The sequence below is a fragment of the Phacochoerus africanus genome, chromosome 14 (genome assembly GCF_016906955.1).
Source record: "Phacochoerus africanus isolate WHEZ1 chromosome 14, ROS_Pafr_v1, whole genome shotgun sequence".
In the NCBI taxonomy this organism is placed as follows: domain Eukaryota; kingdom Metazoa; phylum Chordata; class Mammalia; order Artiodactyla; family Suidae; genus Phacochoerus; species Phacochoerus africanus.
The window spans coordinates 38,622,405-38,640,325 of record NC_062557.1 but is presented as its reverse complement, the minus strand read 5'-3'; the positions used below and the strand labels follow the sequence as shown (position 1 = coordinate 38,640,325).

General features: G+C 42.4%; 1 protein-coding gene across 4 annotated transcripts in view; it reads right to left on the bottom strand.

The window, feature by feature from the left end:
* The window catches only part of TADA2A (transcriptional adaptor 2A), a 50,346-nt gene extending 33,267 nt beyond the window's left edge, over positions 1-17,079 (bottom strand). The window contains exons 1-4 of one of the 4 annotated variants that reach the window (XM_047757225.1): positions 17,029-17,079; positions 14,343-14,469; positions 6,433-6,539; positions 5,383-5,442 (exon numbers count right to left, since the gene is read on the bottom strand). In XM_047757225.1, coding sequence (XP_047613181.1) covers positions 5,383-5,442; positions 6,433-6,539; positions 14,343-14,367 — 192 coding nt within the window. In that variant the 5' untranslated portion in view covers positions 14,368-14,469; positions 17,029-17,079. Of the gene's footprint in view, positions 1-5,382; positions 5,443-6,432; positions 6,540-6,756; positions 6,776-14,342; positions 14,470-16,887; positions 16,910-17,028 lie in introns of those variants that run through there. The other 3 variants (XM_047757228.1, XM_047757226.1, XM_047757227.1) reach the window with 3 other exon arrangements.
* Between the last annotated feature and the right edge of the window lie 842 nt (positions 17,080-17,921).

The window sequence follows — 17,921 nt, the reverse complement described above, 5'->3', positions numbered from 1 at the left end:
TCAACTTTACTGTGAGCTAAACCAGAAAGACCTTCTACACCAAAAAATAAATGGACATAAACCAGTTTTTCTTTTTCTTTCTGTCTTTCTGCCTTTTCTAGGGCCGCTCCCGAGGCATATGGAGGTTCCCAGGCTAGGGGTCAATTGGAGCTGTAGCAGCCGGCCTACACCAGAGCCACAGCAACGTGGGATCCGAGCCGCGTCTGCGACCTACACCACAGCTCACCGCAACGCCGGATCCTTAACCCACTGAGCAAGGCCAGGGATTGAACGTGCAACCTCATGGTTCCTGGTCAGGTTCGTTAACCACTGCACCACGACGGGAACTCCAAGGCAGTTTTTCTTAAAGTTGAATAGATGTCATTCAAGTTTTGGACCCAATTTTAGCCTTAACTGAACCAGAATCTCTAACAGCAAGGCCTAGGAATCTATAATTTTAAGAAGCTCCCAGGTGGTTCTTAGGCACTAAAGTTTAAGAATCACTGGTATAGGGAATTCCCGTCGTGGCACAGTGGTTAACGAATCCGACTAGGAACCATGAGGTTGAGGGTTTGGTCCCTGCCCTTGCTCAGTGGGTTAATGATCCGGCGTTGCCGCGAGCTATGGTGTAGGTTGCAGATGCGGCTCGGATCCAGCGTTGCTGTGGCTCTGGCGTAGGCCAGTGGCTGCAGCTCCGATTCGACCCCTAGCGTGGGAACCTCCATATGCTGCGGGAGCGGCCCAAGAAATAGCAAAAAGACCAAAAAAAAAAAAAAGAAAAAAAGAATCACTGGTATAAAGGGTGTGGTAGAGATAGGTGCCTTGACTTGTTCAAGGTTCTAAGAATTACAAGACAAAAATAGGCAAAGAACTCAGAAATCTTGATTAATGCACCACCCACCACAGCATGAGTAACTTCCAAAAATACAGCACTGTGAGATGGCAAAAGTACTGAAAACCATTTAAAGTTTTCTAAGGCTTCATATGCAAAAAAAAACCAAAAAAAAAATCAAGTTTTTAGTGGCTTCATGTGTAGAAAGCCAAAATGTGGTCATCATTCCTACTGATGGAAAGATTGTTCTTTTCCTTATCTGGGAATAGATCAAGACTAGCAGAAAAAAGAGAGTATTAGTAACCCCCAAAAGCTCTACAAAATAAAGGACAGAATTCTGAAATGTGTTTGTTGTATGGGTGTTGAATATGTGAGAAAAGGATGATGTCATCTGAAGAATTCCGTGGACGTGAAGTGAGGCTTAGTGCCTTCAGCATTATGCAGCTTCTGGTGCACGGCACCAAGACAACTGCAGAGCCATGGTCAGCTTTCCTGCAGTGGATAACCAACAATCCACCCAGCCTACATTGCATTAGCCTTTTAGGAATTATTGTCACAATCAAATGAATAAATTTGTATTCTGTTTCTAGGCATTCTTGTGACTTTGCGAAGAATAAGCCACATTTCTAAAGATCTGAAAACCTTGGTGTGAGGAACTCAAAGCCACAGGTATTTTGACCACATTCTCCTCCAACTGTTCATTCATTTCGAGATTAACAAAAGGGAAAAAAAACATTCCTGGAGTTCCCTTGTGGCACAGGAGGCTAAGGATCTGGCATTGTCACTGCTGTGGTGCGGATTCAACCCCTGGCTTGGGAACCTCCACATCCCACGGTGTACCAAAAAAAGAAATTACTCGGATGAAAAGATGTTTCACATCAAGTGTTGTCAGAAAATACAAGTTAAAACAATGAGACAGCACTATATACCTATCAAAATGGCCAATCCAGAACACTGACAATACCAAATGCTGGAGAGGATGTGAGCAACAAGAACTCTCATTCACTGCTAGTGGGAATGCAATAAGGCATAGCCACTTTGGGAAGTTTGGCAGTTTCTTACAAAACTAAACATACCCTTGGAGTTCCCATCGTGGCTCAGTGGTTAACTTATCTGACTAGGAACCATGAGGTTGCCGGTTCAATCCCTGGCCTCGCTCAGTGGGTTAAGGATCCGGTGTTGCTGTGAGCTGTGGTGCAGGTTGTAGACGCGGCTCGGATCCCGAGTTGCTGTGGCTGTGGTGTAGGCTGGCAGCTACAGCTCCGATTTGACCCCTAGCCTGGGAACCTCCATATGCCGAGGGAGCAGTCCTAGAAATGGCACAAAGACAAAAAAAAAAAAACCCTAAACATACCCATACCATGTGATCCAGCAACCACTTTCCTTGGTATTTACCCAAAGGAGCTGAAAACTATGTCCACACAAAAATCTGTATATGGATATTTATAGCTGTTTTATTCTTTTTTCCTTTTTGCTTCTTTTTTTTTTTTTTTTTTTGGCTGCACCTGTAGCATGCAGAAGTTCCCAGGCCAGGGATCAAACCTGTACCACAGCTATAACCAGAGTCACAGCAGTGACAATGCCAGATCCTTAACCCGCTGAGCCATGAGGGAACTCCACATTCTTTATTCTTAATTGTCAAAACATGGAAGCAACCAACATGTCCTTCAGTAGGTGGATGGATATATAAACTGTGGTACATCCAGACAGTGGACGATTCAGCACTAAAAAAGAAATGGCCTGTCAAGCCATGAAAAGACATGGAAGAAACTTAAATACACATTACTTAGTGAAAGAGGACCATCTGGAAAGGATATACACTGTATGATTCCAGCTATGTGACATTTTGGAAAAGGCAAAACTATGGAGATCATAAAAGGATCAGTGGTTGCCAGAGGCTGCAGGGGAGGGACGGATGAATAGGCGTAAGAGAGAAGATTTGTAGGGCCCTAAAACTACTCTGTATGATACTATAATGGGGGGTACATGTCATTATGTATTTCTACAAACCCACAGAAGTACAACACCAAGAGTGAACCATAGTGTAAAATACAGACTTTAGGTGACAGGAAAGTATCAATGCGTGTTCGTTAATTACAATATATGTACGGTTCTGATGGGGGATGCTGATGATGGGGGCAGTTATGTACTAGTGGGGGCAGGGGATATATGGGAAATTTCTATACTTTCTAATCAATTTTGCTGTGAAACTATAACTGCTCTAAAAAACAAAGTCTAATATTAAAAAAATGCATTCCAGGGAGTTCCCGCTGTGGCGCAGTGGTTAACGAATCCGACTAGGAACCATGAGGTTGCGGGTTCGGTCCCTGCCCTTGCTCAGTGGGTTAACGATCCGGCGTTGCCGTGAGCTGAGGTGTAGGTTGCAGACGCGTCTTGGATCCCGCGTTGCCGTGGCTCTGGCGTAGGCCGGTGGCTACAGCTCCGATTCGACCCCTAGCCTGGGAACCTCCATATGCCGCGGGAGCGGCCCAAGAAATAGCAACAACAACAACAACAAAAAAGACAAAAAAATGCATTCCAAATATTATAATTAGTGAAGAAACTATTTAGAATACTGAAGCTTTTAGAGAGTGGTAGGGGAAGGCTAGCCAGTTAGCTGCCAGAATTATTAAGTATTTATTTGACTAAGTCATTATGGACCAGGATCTGACTCTCAGTATTACAGGCTCGGAAACTCACTTAAATAAGACTTCACAAATAATCAGACTCAGAGATGCTGAGTTACCCTTTCTAAACTTTTTTTTTTTGTCTTTTTGCCTTTTTTTCTAGGGCCCCTCCCGCAGTATATGGAGGTTCCCAGGCTAGGGTTCGATCGGAACTGTAGCCGCCGGCCTACGCCAGAGCCACAGAAACGTGGGGTCCGAGCTGCATCTGCGACCTACACCACAGCTCACAGCAACGCTGGATCCTTAACCCACTGAGCAAGGCCAGGGATTGAACCTGCAATCTCATGGTTCCTAGTCGGATTCATTAACCACTGTGCCACGACGGGAACTCCTACCCTTTATAAATGTTTAAGGGACTGGAGTAGATATACTATAGTGCTGAGGTAGACAGAATTCTAAAGATGTTCCCCACTTCCCCCAAGATTCCTGTCCCCTGAGGATTCAAACAAACACTAATTAGATATTACTCTGGGAATTAAGGTACTCATCAGCTGACCTTACAATAGGGAAATAATGCAGGTTGGCCCAATGCAGTCACATGGGCCCTTAAAAATAGAAGAGGCAGAGGAGTCAGAGAGATTCTAAGAATTTCATGGATAACCCTCAAGGACTTTAGCTCTGAATATGGAGAATGGGGGCCAGGAACCTCTAGAGGCTGAGAGAAAGCCCTGGCCACTAACCAGTAAGGAAACCGTAGCAGCAATCCTACAATCTCCATGCTGTGCATTCTGTCAACAACATGAATGAGAATGGGAGTGAACTGAAGTGGATTGACCCCAGGGCCTCCAGATAAAAACCCGGGCGGGCCAACACTCCCATTTCAGTCTTATGGAACCTAGAGGAAACCACTGAGCCCAAAGGTCTTCTGACCTACAGAATCGTGAGACAATAAATTTATGTTGTCTTAAGCTGCTTCATTTTTGCTAAGTTGTTATGACAACAATAGAAAACTAATATAATTATCAAAGTTTTAATCTGCAGTGTGAAACTACTGTCAAGAAGGTGCCCAGCTAGCATTCTTTTCTGTAAGAAAAACTACATGGAGAGTTCTCTTGTGGTGCAGTGGGTTAAGGATCCAATGTTGTCACTGCAGCAGTCTGGGTTGCTGCTACGGCACGAGTTTGATCCCGGGCCCCAGAACTTCGGCATGCCATGGGTGCAGGGGTGGGGGCGAGAAAAAGAAAAGTTACCTGAGACCAAATGTAAGAAAATTACTTGGTGAACTAGGAGTCAGCCTCTGCAAACTGGCAAAACTATCTTGACAAAGGAACACAGACCTGCCAGATATTCACTTTGGCTTATTCCAGTGCCTGCTCTTCTGGCCAGATTGGAAAGACATTACTATCACCTAGATCTCTTTCTTCAGAGGTGGCAAACAATTCATCAAATTGCACTCAAGTCTTCCGGCCCCTAAGTCAGTCTATCTCTTCAAAGTGCTTCTAGGTATTACCACAGCATTCACCCTACATTTATTTTACAACATAACTCTCTGAGGGCAACTCATTTCCCCAAGGCCGCAGGATGGAGTGCCAGACAAAATTTTCACCACTGCCTACAAAAACCACATGAAAATAGCATTAGCCAAACAAAGTCACAACACATTTGCTATGTTTATCAATGAACCTAGAAAGAGCACACCTCTGATCCTTATATGAGTAAACCTCAAAAAAAAAAAAAAAAAAGGCACCTTAAATTCCTTTTAATTTGAACCAAAAATCTGAGTATATAAAATGATTTCTGGGCTGAAATGCCTTAGTACACCCATAAAACCCTAAAAATGAGGGAAAGAAAGAGGAAAGAGATACTTGGAGATGAAGAAAAAACAACTAACTCCTAGTATAATACTTGAAATTGAACGGAAATTCCCTGCAACTTTATCATTACCATTATTTCGTAAGTATGATCACTTTGATGTTTCTTGTACTCAAATCCTCTCGTGAAACACTGCAAAAGAAAGGGGAGTAAAATTACCAGAAAGCTCCTTTTTGAAATGCCTTCCTAAAGGATAGAAGATGGCTTGGGGGTATTCTACTCTTGTGATAAGTTTTAAGAATTCATTTAACCTTATCTGCAGCCACAACAGGAAGATTAGATTCATGATCACAGATTTTCAGTGGCCCTCACAGAGAAAAAACAACAATCTGAAAAAAGACTTTTTCCTAGGAAAACCCCTCCTTTGGTAAAAGCATAAGCCCTGGAAGCAGACTGCCTAAATTTGAATCCTGGCTCCATACTTACTGTATTTTAAGACTTTTTTTTTTTTTTTTGCATTTTAAAACTCTGAAATGTAGATTCATCTTATAATAAAAAGTATATTACAACTTCAACCAGCCACTTTTATACTTTAACATTTCTGAAATTGGGATGCTTCTTTTAATTAACAGCATCTTGGATCTGATAAAATAGGGTATTTGTTGTGTGACCTTGAGCAAATTACTTAACCTCTCTTTACTTGAGTTTCCTCTAATGAAATAGGGCTACTAATTATACTTACTTCCAAGAGTTGCAGTGATGGTTTAAAGGTTAATTCATGCAAAGTACTCAAGATACTATGAGTGGGGTAAGCACTTAAAATTACACTATCAACAACAAAATAGTTTGTTCCCTTGTTTGTCACCACTGATCACTCTTCAATAAGTCAACAAAGTGCCATAGGTACTATCAAAGGGAATAATCCTCTAGTTCTGTTTCCTGCAGTCCCGATACTTTAAATCTACTGGCAAAAATAGCTTTAGGTTGATACAGGGAAGTGGAATATAAAACAGTCTATCTCACTCATCCTGCTCTGTTTCCCAATTTTTCAGTGGTAATATATGTACTGGGAGATTGACTGAGAAAAACAGATTTAATAAGGTATGGTCCTTCTGAGCACCTGACAGTCATCTCCAAATTTATTATATACAAAACAAGGCAAGCCTCGCCTTCATGAGTTACCTGTAAGCAGAGGAAAAAAGGAGGTGGCCCACATTCAGCACACTTGATATAAGGTTCCATGAGGTAAGAGGAGCAGCCTCGGCAAGGTGGCTTATCCGAGGGATCATCTAGAACAAAAACAAAAATATACCAGCTTCGAAATACCTTATGATTATCTTAAGTGGGAGAAGGTGAAAAATCTGCAAATGATTACACAGGTAGTGAGCTGTGCTGAAATGTTCATGGAGGGAGACAAAATGAGCTCATTCTGAATAAGAAAAAACAAAAAAAATCATGTTCCTTCTTATCTGGGGGCAGCTTTGTTCCTTCCTAGAGTATACCTACCATTTCAAACAGCAGTTAAGTAGATATGACTCCTGCAAAGAAATTTACAGACACAAGTTTTAACTCGAAGTTTCATAATGTCCACAATTTACTTTTTCCAGGGGCAAAAAAATGTCACATATACACATACACTTACAGATAAAGCCAACTGGACAAAATGGTAGTAATGGCTGGATCTGGGTAATGGGAAACAAGTAATCACCTTACTGTCCCTTCAACTTTTAAGTTTGGAATTTTTCATAATAAAAAGTTAGGGGAAGAAAATCCTCTTTAAATATGTCTTGGGATATAGTACTTGATATCTGAGGTGGGAGTTAAACCCAGGACAGCTCCCTGCTTTCTCCCACAGAAAGTGGAGAACAGAGCAGACCTTCCCTCAGTTCCAATGACAATACTGTCTCTGAAATATCAAGGCAAGGAGTACAATCTGAACTCTCTATAGTCACAAAAATGCAGGCATGTGTGTCCCTGGCTGCCCCAAACTCTGCCAATTGAGTCAGGGCAACCTAGCAGAGTTGTCTATGATCAATAGGAGTGTAAGAAAACAGGCTTTGAAGGTAGAGAAGGGAGTTCATCTGCTCAGCCCAGGGCAGGATTTCACACATTCTGTAATAGCGTTTTCCTTCCCAAGTCCAAGAAATACTCTTCAAGACACCTTTCCTTCCTTCAAGTGGTGATTACTGTTCTTTTCGTTTGTTTCTAAGTGGAGACCTGAAGAAAACTGTCAGGAGAAAGAAAGGCAATCTTTCTGGAAATAGCTTCAAAATAAAATAGAACAGTAATTACCCCACTTTTCCCATTTAAAATTTCAGTATGGAAGATCAAATATTATTTTATATTGGAGTTCCCTTGTGGTGCAGCAGGTTAAGGATTTGGCACTGTCACTGTAGCAGCTTGGGTTGCTATTGCGGCATGGGTTTGATCCTTGGCTGGGTAATTTCTACATGCTGAGAGCACAGCCAAAAAAATTATTTTATATTAAATGCCAAATTTCACCAAATTACGTTTTTGGTTTTTTTGTTTTGTTTTGTTTTTGCTTTTTAGGGCCATGCCCGAGGCATACGGAGGTTCCCAGGCTAGGGGTCGAATCGGAGCTGTAGCTGTCAGCCTACACCACAGCCACAGCAACGCCAAATCCAAGCCACGTCTGCAATCTACACCACACCTCACAGAAATGCCAGATCCTTAATCCACTGAGGGAGCCCAGGGATTGAACCCACAGTCTCATGGTTCCTAGTTGGATTCATTTCCACTGTGCCACAACGGGAACTCCCCAAATTACGTTCTTTTTCCCATCTTGTTACTTTAATGATAAAAGCATGCCTTTCTTTCCTCAAATTTTCTTCAACAAACAAAAAAAATGGCCAATGACTCACTAAAATAAAGCTTTTAAACCTTTATAACAAGAAGTAATTATTTTGTAGAAATAATCCAATTTATAGTTTTAAAAATTTTAGACAGAAAGTCATAAAGTGTAAGTTATCCTCTATTAACACTCTGATTTTGGCCCTTCGTCTCTGTGTGTGTACATAATTATTTTAACAAAAGAAAGATACTCCACATGATGTTTTACAGCCAGTTTTTTCACTTGACAATGTTGTCAAATCTTCCAAGATGGTACACATAACTCTTCCTCACTCTTTTTAATGGATGAATAATACTCCATTATATCAATTACCTAACCTAATGGTTTTCGACTGCCTCCTAGGAAGTCATTATGGAAATCTGAGGATGCTTCTTTGTTGCCACAATGACTAGGGAGCACGCCTGACACTTAACAGGCAGGGACCAGGGATGCTAGATATCCTGCCATGCTCAAGAGATTCCTCCACAACAAAGAACTAGTCTGTCTTCTCCACAACAAACATTTTTTTTTGTTTTTTTTTGTCTTAAGGCCATACCCAAGGCTTATGGAAGTTTCCACGCTAGGAGTCGAATCGGAGCTATAGCTGCCCTATACCATAGCCATAGCCACACCAGATCCAAGCCTCATCTGTGACCTATATCAGGGCTCACAGTCACCAGATCCTCAACCCTCAGAGCAAGGCCAGGGATCAAACCTGCGTCATCAGGGATACTAGTCAGATTCGTTTCCGCTGAGCCACAATGGGATCTCCCAATTTTTTTTTTTTTTGTATTTTGCCTTTTCTAGGGCTACTCCCTCTGCATATGGGAGGTTCCCGGGCTAGGGGTCTTATTGGAGCTGTAACCGCCAGCCACAGCCACAGCCACGTGGGATCCAAGCCTCGTCTGAGACCTACATCACAGCTCACAGCAACACGGGATCCTAAACCCACTGAGCTAGGCCAGGGATTGGACCTGCAACCTTATGGCTCCTAGTTGGATTTGTTAATCACTGAGCCACGACGGGAACTCCCCCAAATTTTCTTATAGTTTTATTACATACTAAATTTTCCAGGAAAGCAACTGCATTACTTCAAGAAATCTATCTTGTTTTGTTCAGAACTCAGCTAAGAGTTATTCAAGCTTGCGGTATTTCAAGGACACATGAATCAACACATATGAATCACTGCACATTTGTAGTTGTAAGTGCACAGTGATTCAACACATGGGTACAAGCATCTGACTCCATATAAGTCAATAAACCTTCTACTACAATGCCTAAACCTACTGAGATACATATTATTACAAACTACATTATTTCATTAGAAGTTACTTCTCTTTTGTTTATTTATTTTTGCATTTTAGGGCTGCACCTGCAACATATGGAGGTTCCCAGGCTAGGGGTCTAATTGAAGCTACATTTGCCAGCCTACACTACAGCCACAGCAACGCCAGATCTGAGCCTCATTTGTGACCTACACAACAGCTCATGGCAACGCTGGACCCTTAACTCACTGAGCGAGGCCAAGGCATTGAACCTGCAACCTCATGGTTCCTAGTCAGATTCGTTTCCACTGCGCCATGACAGGAACTCCTATTTATCCTTTTAGTATAGTTAGGGTATTATTTTTATTTCTTTGAAATCACGGACATAGAGATATCATCTATGTATTTCATTTCCAAATAGTAAACAGAGCTTTAAAAAATACTATAAAAAAGAAATCACTGGGAGTTTCCGTTGTGGCTCAGGGGTTAACAATCCGGCGTTGCTGTGACCTGTGGTGTACGTCACAGACACAGCTCAGATCCCGCATTGCTGTAGCTCTGGCGTAGGCCGGCAGCTACAGCTCTGATTCGACCCCTAGGCTGGGAACCTTTATATGCCGCAGGAGAGGCCCAAGAAATGGCAAAAGGACAAAAAAAAAAAAAAAATCCAGACAGGAGCATTATTTGTAACTGCAAAATACTACTTAGATGTCCCAACACTGGAGAATAGTTGAACAAACTATGGCATATCCACATAATGGAGTACTGTGCAACTATAAAAAAGGCTGAGAACAATCTCTACAAGGTAATACAGTACTTCTAGCAGATACTATTAAGTGGGAAAAAAAGTGCAAAAGAGCATATGTAGTATGCTATCTTTCCAGTAATAAATTAGGAAAAACAAAACCAAAAACATATAAAAGTCTTATCTTTGCAAAAAAAAAAAAAAATCAAGGACAGATAAGCTATAAAACAATGAAGTTAGATTTCTATAAAGGGTTGCGGGAGGGTGAATGGAATGGAGAATGATTAACAATTCTCCAGATATATCTTTTTGCATACTTTTGACTTTTGGAAGCATATTTATATTCTATAAATTATGAACTGATCCAAGTAACTATAGAACATTGACAATACACCTTTAGTCTTGGGTGATATGAGAACTGCAAACAAATCCTGAACTTGTTGAAGTAGGTCTGTTTTATGTCCTGGTACGCACAAAGCAATTCCAAAATAATTTTGGACATATTAAAAGACTGAGCAGGAGTACCCCTTGTGGCACAGTAGAAATGAATCTGGCTAATAACCATGAGGTTGCAGGTCCGATCCCTGGCCTTGCTCAGTGAGTTAAGGATCCGGCATTGCTGTGACCTGTGGTGTAGATTGCAGATGCGGCTCGGATCTGACATTGCTGTGGCTGTGGCATAGGCCGGCGGCTACAGCTCTGATCCAACCCCTAGCCTGGGAACCTCCATAAGCAGCGGATGCGGCCCTAAAAAGCAAATAAAATAAAATAAAATAAATTTTTTTTTCTTTTTGCCATTTCTTGGGCTGCTCCCGCAGCATATGGAGGTTCCCAGGCTAGGGGTCAAATCGGAGCTGTAGCCGCCGGCCTACGCTAGAGCCACAGCAACGCAAGATCCAAGCCGCGTCTGCGACCTACACCACAGCTCACGGCAACACCGGATCCTTAAACCCACTGAGCAAGGCCAGGGATTGAACCTGCAACCTCATGGTTCCTAGTTGGATTCGTTAACTACTGAGCCACGATGAGAACTCCTAAAATAAAATAATTTTTAAAAGACTACGCAAAGGAATAAATATGCTGATTTTGGGAGCCAGGGTTTTCACTGAGGAAAGGACAAATAAGGATGGGTGAGATGAGAAAAAACTGGAGGTATCAATGGTAAATTCATAATTTCTAAAAAAGTGTACCTAGGAGTTCCTGTTGTGGTGTAGCAGAAATGAATTCAACTAATATCCATGAGGATGTGGGTTTGATCCTTGGCCTTGCCCAGTGGGTAAAGGATCCGGTGTTGCTATGTAATGCAGGTCGAAGACGAGGCTTGGATCTGGCAATGCTGTGGCTGTGGCAAAGGCCGAAGCTAGCTCCAATTTGACTCCTAGTCTGGGAACTTTCTTATGCTGCAGATGTGACCCTAAAAAGCAAAAAAAAAAATATATATATATATATATGTGTATATATATGTATATGCATGTGTATGTGAATGCGTATGTTGGTATATATGTATAGCATATATACACATACATTTTGTAGCTTTGTGGGCCAAAAAGGCCAAGATGCCAAGACACTCTAGCAGCAATAAGCAACAACTAGATCTTGGTCTCTAATGTTGTTCCTCTCTAAAAGTACCAAGAGCTCCTCAGAGAAGTGGCTGATACCAGGGCTGGGGCAGGGGAGGTACAAGATGCACGTGGAACATGCAGCCACACAAAAAGTAAGGAGATACTCAAAAAAGTGATGGTGGGCATCTCATAAGGTTGTAAGAGCTAGTTTGAAGGGGTGCCCAGTGGTCAAATTAGGACAATGTGAGAACCAAATAACTGTGATAATGAATAAACCATCGAAAAAATAAAAATTCATGTGTCCATACTTAAAATAAGTAAGTGAAAAAAAAAAAAGTAAGTGAAATAGGAGGTTTCTTGAGTATGGTAGAATGCTAAGTACTAATTAGTAAATATGGAGAGAGTGCTAGATCTGGCAGAAAAAATCATTTTGCAACCATCATAGTAAAGATTGGATCAGGCAAAAATCATGAATGAATGCTAACTAGGGAGAAACTGTGATGAGGAACAGGATTTTATGGCCTGAAAGTGTCTCCTTATGGGTTGCTTATTATACGCAAGGGAAAAAATATAAATTATACAGTGAAGAACTCAAACGCACACCTTCAGTTGGTTTTCAAAATTAACATCACTGATGAGGAACAGAGCAATGTCAGACAAACCCAAAATGAGAGTCTCTTTTTATTTTATTTCATTATTTATTTTGTTTCTTTCTTTCAGCTGTGTCTGCAGTATGCAGAAATTCCTGGGCCAGGGAGCAAACCTGCACCACAGCAGTGACAATGCCAGATCCTTTACCACTAGGCCACCAAGGAACTTCAAGACACTGCTATTTTTAAAAAGGAAAGGGTCTGTGTTCTTCAATAGTGTCAGTTACTAAAGACAAAGGCTGTGGAAATGTTTCGGTTTAAAGGAGGCTAAAGAGACATAGCAACTTAAAGCAAGACCTGACCTCTGACTGGATCCTGTAAGGGAAGGAAAAAAAAATCATAAAAGACATTACTGAGTCAGCTGACAAACTGGAATACAGATGGTTCGACAGATAAATGTATTTTGTCAATATTATATTTAATAAAGTTGGTAATGATACTGAAGTTAGAACAGAATATCCCTAGTCTCAGGAAACAAACACTAAAGCACTTAGGGGTAAAGGCCATGACGTATGTACCTTAGCCTCAAATGATCCTGAAAAACAGGGGGTGGGTAGGTCTATTTATAAATATATACATATGAGGTAGATATGTATATTTATAGATAAACAAGGAATGTATGCAAATAGAATAAAAGGTTTACAAAGGTGTATGGCCAGCCATGTATTCTTTGTACTATTTTATTTTTTTTAGAGTTCCTTATACAGGTTATTTTTTTTCTAATTTTTAAAAAAAGTGTAACTGATTTCCAGTGTTGTACCACTGTACAGCAAAGTGACCAGGTCACATACATATATATATATACACATTTCCTTTTTTTTTTTTTTTTTTTTCTGTCTTTTGTCTTTTTAGAGCCACACCCACAGCACATGGAGGTTCCCAGGATAGGAGTCCAATCGGAGCTGTAGCTGCTGGCCTACACCACAGCCACAGCAAGAAAGGATCCGAGCTGAGTTTTTGACCTACACCACAGCTCATGGCTGGATCCTTAAACCCACTGAGCAAGGCCAGGGATCAAACCCTCCTCCTCATGGATGCTGGTCAGATTCAATTCTGCTGAGCTACAACGGGAACTCCCACCTTCCTTTTCTTCGGTTATCTTTCATCATGATCTATCCCAAGAAATTGGATACAGTTTCCCTGCGCTATACAGTAGGACCTCACTGCTTATTTGCACTATTCTTACTCTTCCAACTTTCCTGTAAGTTTGAAATTATTTCCAAATAAAATTTTAAGTTTAGTTTGATATTTTAAAATAATATTTTAAAAAGGAGGGGAGAATGGTTTCAGTTTACTCTCCCAGCTTGGGGACAATTCATTTAGGTTCTTTTTCCAGGTGTAAAATGAGAGATCTGAACTAGATGTATTTGAAGACTCCATTCTGTCCTAAATTTATATAGGGAGTCTGGTGAGATAAGTTAGAGCTCATTTAAGAAACTGTTGAAGAGGATACGCCCCCAAACGAGTTTTTCTGAGTCTTCTCATTAGGACACTATTAACATCTAATAATGGATTTCTACTTCTGCCAAATCTCTTATCTTCAGAGTAAAAGAAAAAGCTTATTTTTTTCCTCCATAGTTGTGGATGCCTGGATTTATTTTACATGTATGTCACACATTTCTGCATCACTACTATACTATACGGTTTACTCTTAGAATACAAGTACCAAAAAAGCAGGGCTGGGAGCATTTCCTTTATCACTGATAGTATTTCCTACCAAAGCACCTGAAGTGTGTTATTAGTTCTAAAAAGAAATCAAACTACTTTGGTAGAATTCTAATTACAAGTTAATCATACTATGCCTGGAACACCTGAACTTAGTTTTCATATAAGACCTAGGGTGATATGCTGTGTCATGTGTAGTACTGGTTATTTTATCTTGAGTTGATACTCTTGGGCCTTTAGGATTAGATTCAAGTGGCTTCGTTTAACTGCAAAGTACTTATTTTTCTTCTTTGATCAACTTCCACTTCAGTTTGCTATTAATATTCACCTGGGACTTGTTCCCACAGTACTTACTGCTAAAGGAACCCAAACGGTCCATCCCGCAGTTGGCAAGCTGGCTGCTTTGATCTTCCTCAATGTAGGGCTCCCTCAAGGAGATTTTAGAACTGGCCAACACATACACCAAAGCTTGACGACCCTCCTACGAACAAACAAAAGCAGCACATGGAAGAGGAAATCACTTAAAAGGACAAGAGAAGACAATACAACTTACTCAACTCTACCACATCCTAGCTTTGTATGCTAAGCAAATTATTTTATCTCTATAAGCTTGTTTCCTCCTCTGGAAATGAATATGATACAATCATATCTACTTCCTAGAGTTGTTAGGATTAAAATAATCAATATCCACATAAATAATATACCATGGCACCTGGCCCATGATAAGCCCTCTACAAAGGCTATATATTTCTAATAGGCAACAACTGGTTCTCTCTGTGCAGCATCACTTCTCTCCTCAGCCCTCCTTCCTTTGGGAGGGAAAGTGACTCTCCCACATTTCACGTGGCTTTGGGGGAGTAGGTTGTTGCAAATCATAACACTCCGTCCCCCACCCCCATAGCAGGTAAAGCAACTAGAACTCTTCTTACAGAACCTGAATCTTGTAAGATATACAAGGACGGAGGGCAGTTAGAGCTCAGTCATTCACTAGCCAAAGAATCTGGTTCATGAGCTCTGGTTGTTGAGATACTCATTCCCAAAAATGGCCCAAAGGTTCAGTTTTTTTTTTTTTTTTCATTTCTCTATCCTTCCAAAAATACTTTAATACGAATGAACTTTTATCACTAGAAAACTAAAAAACCCTATCTATTATGACATAAATTTTGTTCACTAATTTATTCTTTGAACAAATATTTAACAGTTAAGTACCATGTACAAAGTATCTTTATTAAGACAAAATGAACTCATATTTCACACTAAGCCAATATCACCTTCTACACTCCCATAGCTCTTTTTTCCTTTTTCAGCCACACTCTCAGGATATGCAAGTTCCCAGGGCTAGGAATCAAACCCAAGCTGCATCTGTGACCTACGACTCAGCTTCGGAATGTCAGATCCTTAACCCATTGCACCACTGTGGGAACTCCTCCCCTAGCTTTTTTTTTTTTTTTTTTTTAATTTAAGGCTGCACCTGAAGCATATGGAGGGTCCCAGGCGAAGGACAGAATCAGAGCTGCAGCTGCCAGCCTATGCCACAGCAACGTGGGATTCCAGCCATGTCTGTGACCTACACCATTACTCATGGGCAATGCCTAAACCCACTGAATGAGGCCAGGGATTGAACCCACAACCTCATGGATACTAGTCGGGTTCTTTACCACTTAGCCCAGATGGGAACTCCTCCCCATAGCTTTTTATCTATCCCTTCTCCGGCATTTTTCACACTGCTCTGTGAGGATTACTTCTGGATGCATATTTTTTCCCATTTCTAGCCTAAATGAAAGCAGGAACTACATCAAATACAAATTTGTATGTCTTAAAGTACCATACACAATACCACACAGAAAGAACTCAATAAACAAAAATGTAACGGACAAATAAATGCTAATTCTACAAAAAAGTTAATTCATCCTTAGTTTTCCTGCAGTGACTTCTTTCACTGGATAGTTTTGGCTTGGAGAATAGTTTATCATTAAGAGTATACAATACTGTCAATGAACTTCTCTTTTTTAGGGTAGGTTGGGGTGGTTCTCCCTCTGGTCTAGCCCCAGGAAAATGAGTCTGAAGAAAAGTGAGTTTAGTAAGAGGTATCATGCACTTAATAATAAAATAATGGCCAAAACTTATTGAACTTTTCTCATATACCAGGTACTGTGGTATATATGTGGATCATCTCTGAATCCTTACAACCTTCAGAGACATGTTGCTTTTTCAAGGAGGGAAAGGAAATGCTAAAAGATTGTGTTACTGGCACAATGTCCTAGACGTAGTGAATAGCAATGTCACTTCGGAGGTCAACTAGAGATAGTCAAGTAAGGAACGTATAAAGTCTCGTGAACACTCCACGTTGTAAGTGCAATACTACAATAAGCAGAATCTTTTTTTTCCCTTTTTTTCACACAGGAGGCATTTCTGACGCTAATACCCATGAAAGGCTGGGTGCTAGCTCCAAATTAACATCTGCTTTGTTCAAAGAAATTACTGGGAGGAGGGAAGGGACGTGAAGATTACTCACTCACTGCAGTTCAGAGGACAGGGGCAGGTTTGGAGTTTTGCAAACAAGATTCGAAGCCTCATTTTGTTCCTTATTAATTGTGATCTTGGGCAAGTCATTTTACTGGAGGCTCAGACAAGCACAGCTCTAAAATGAACCTGAAATATCTATTTGGAAGGCCTACTTGAGAACAACAGGTAACATCAACCAGACGCTGTCGTGAGCGGGATTACGCCCTCCAACGCACAGTCAGGCAAGCGGAGGCCGGAACCCAGCAGGACCGCCCAGGGGGCGGGAGTCGCCAGGCTCGCGGCGGGGCGGGGCAACAGGGCTCGGGCCGGGCACGCGCCGCCCTCCCCCACCGCACGGCGTGGCCCCCGCCTCGCGCCAGTCGGGCCGACTCACCCTCTCGCCCCCGACGCCGCTGGGGTCCGCAGCCCTCCCCCACCCTCGGGGAACCTCGAGGTCGCCGTCTCCCCCTCGTCCCGCGAGAGGGGTTCGCCCCGCACCACGCCACCACCCGTGCCGCAGCGCCTCGTGCCTCACCTCGCCGCGTCCCCCTCCTCCGCGCCGAGGAAACGCCAGCCGTGCGCGCGCCCGGGCTTTTGCGTGCTCGCTCCCGAGCGGCGCAGGCGCGAGCGGGCTGCGCGCTCGCCGCCTCCGCCCAGGCGCCACCCTAGCCGTCGCGGCCCCGCCGCGTGGCGCGCGCCCGCCGCCTCCCCTCTCTCAGCTCCAGCCCCTGACCTCGCCGAGAGCCCGCCACCCGCCTCCGGCAGAGGCCTGGGAGGATGGGGCTCTGAGCAGCTTGCCAGACTTTTGAGTCGGACCAGTAATCACTTTTCCCTCGGGGCGCGTTGCTCGTCGCCGCAGACTTGCGGATGCGTGCTGCTGTTTGACCCCTCCAGAGTGCGGTGAGCTGGAGCGGGCCGGTACAGCCCCGCTTTTGCGTTTTGTAACATTCCTGCCCCCACCCCTGTTGCAGCCTCAAAGGAAATGGAGGCTGAGGGACTGGGCCCAAGGACGGCGAGTGGTGGTCCTCCCTCGAGGCCGGGTCTTGCAGTGCTACTCATGGATTAACCAGACTGCCTGAATGGTTCAAGGGTACATGGGGTACGTTTGATTCAGATGCTTCTGGAACGTCGAAATTATCTTCTTTGGAAAAACCATCCTCTCTTTGGGCTTTAGGTGCCCAAATTGAGGCGCGATGATGAGAGGATGAGGTGGTCCACTCTGATGTCAGTCTTGAGGGCTAGGTATGTCCCAACATCTCTTGTTACTACTGCTAATTATTATTATTATGATAGCTGCCATTTGTCGAGTATTTATTGCATGCCAGGCATTGTACAAAGGAGTTTACATACATGGTCTCATTTAATCTTCAAAAATAACCTTATGGAAGACACTCGTAATATTATCATCCCCATTTTCCAGGTGAAGAT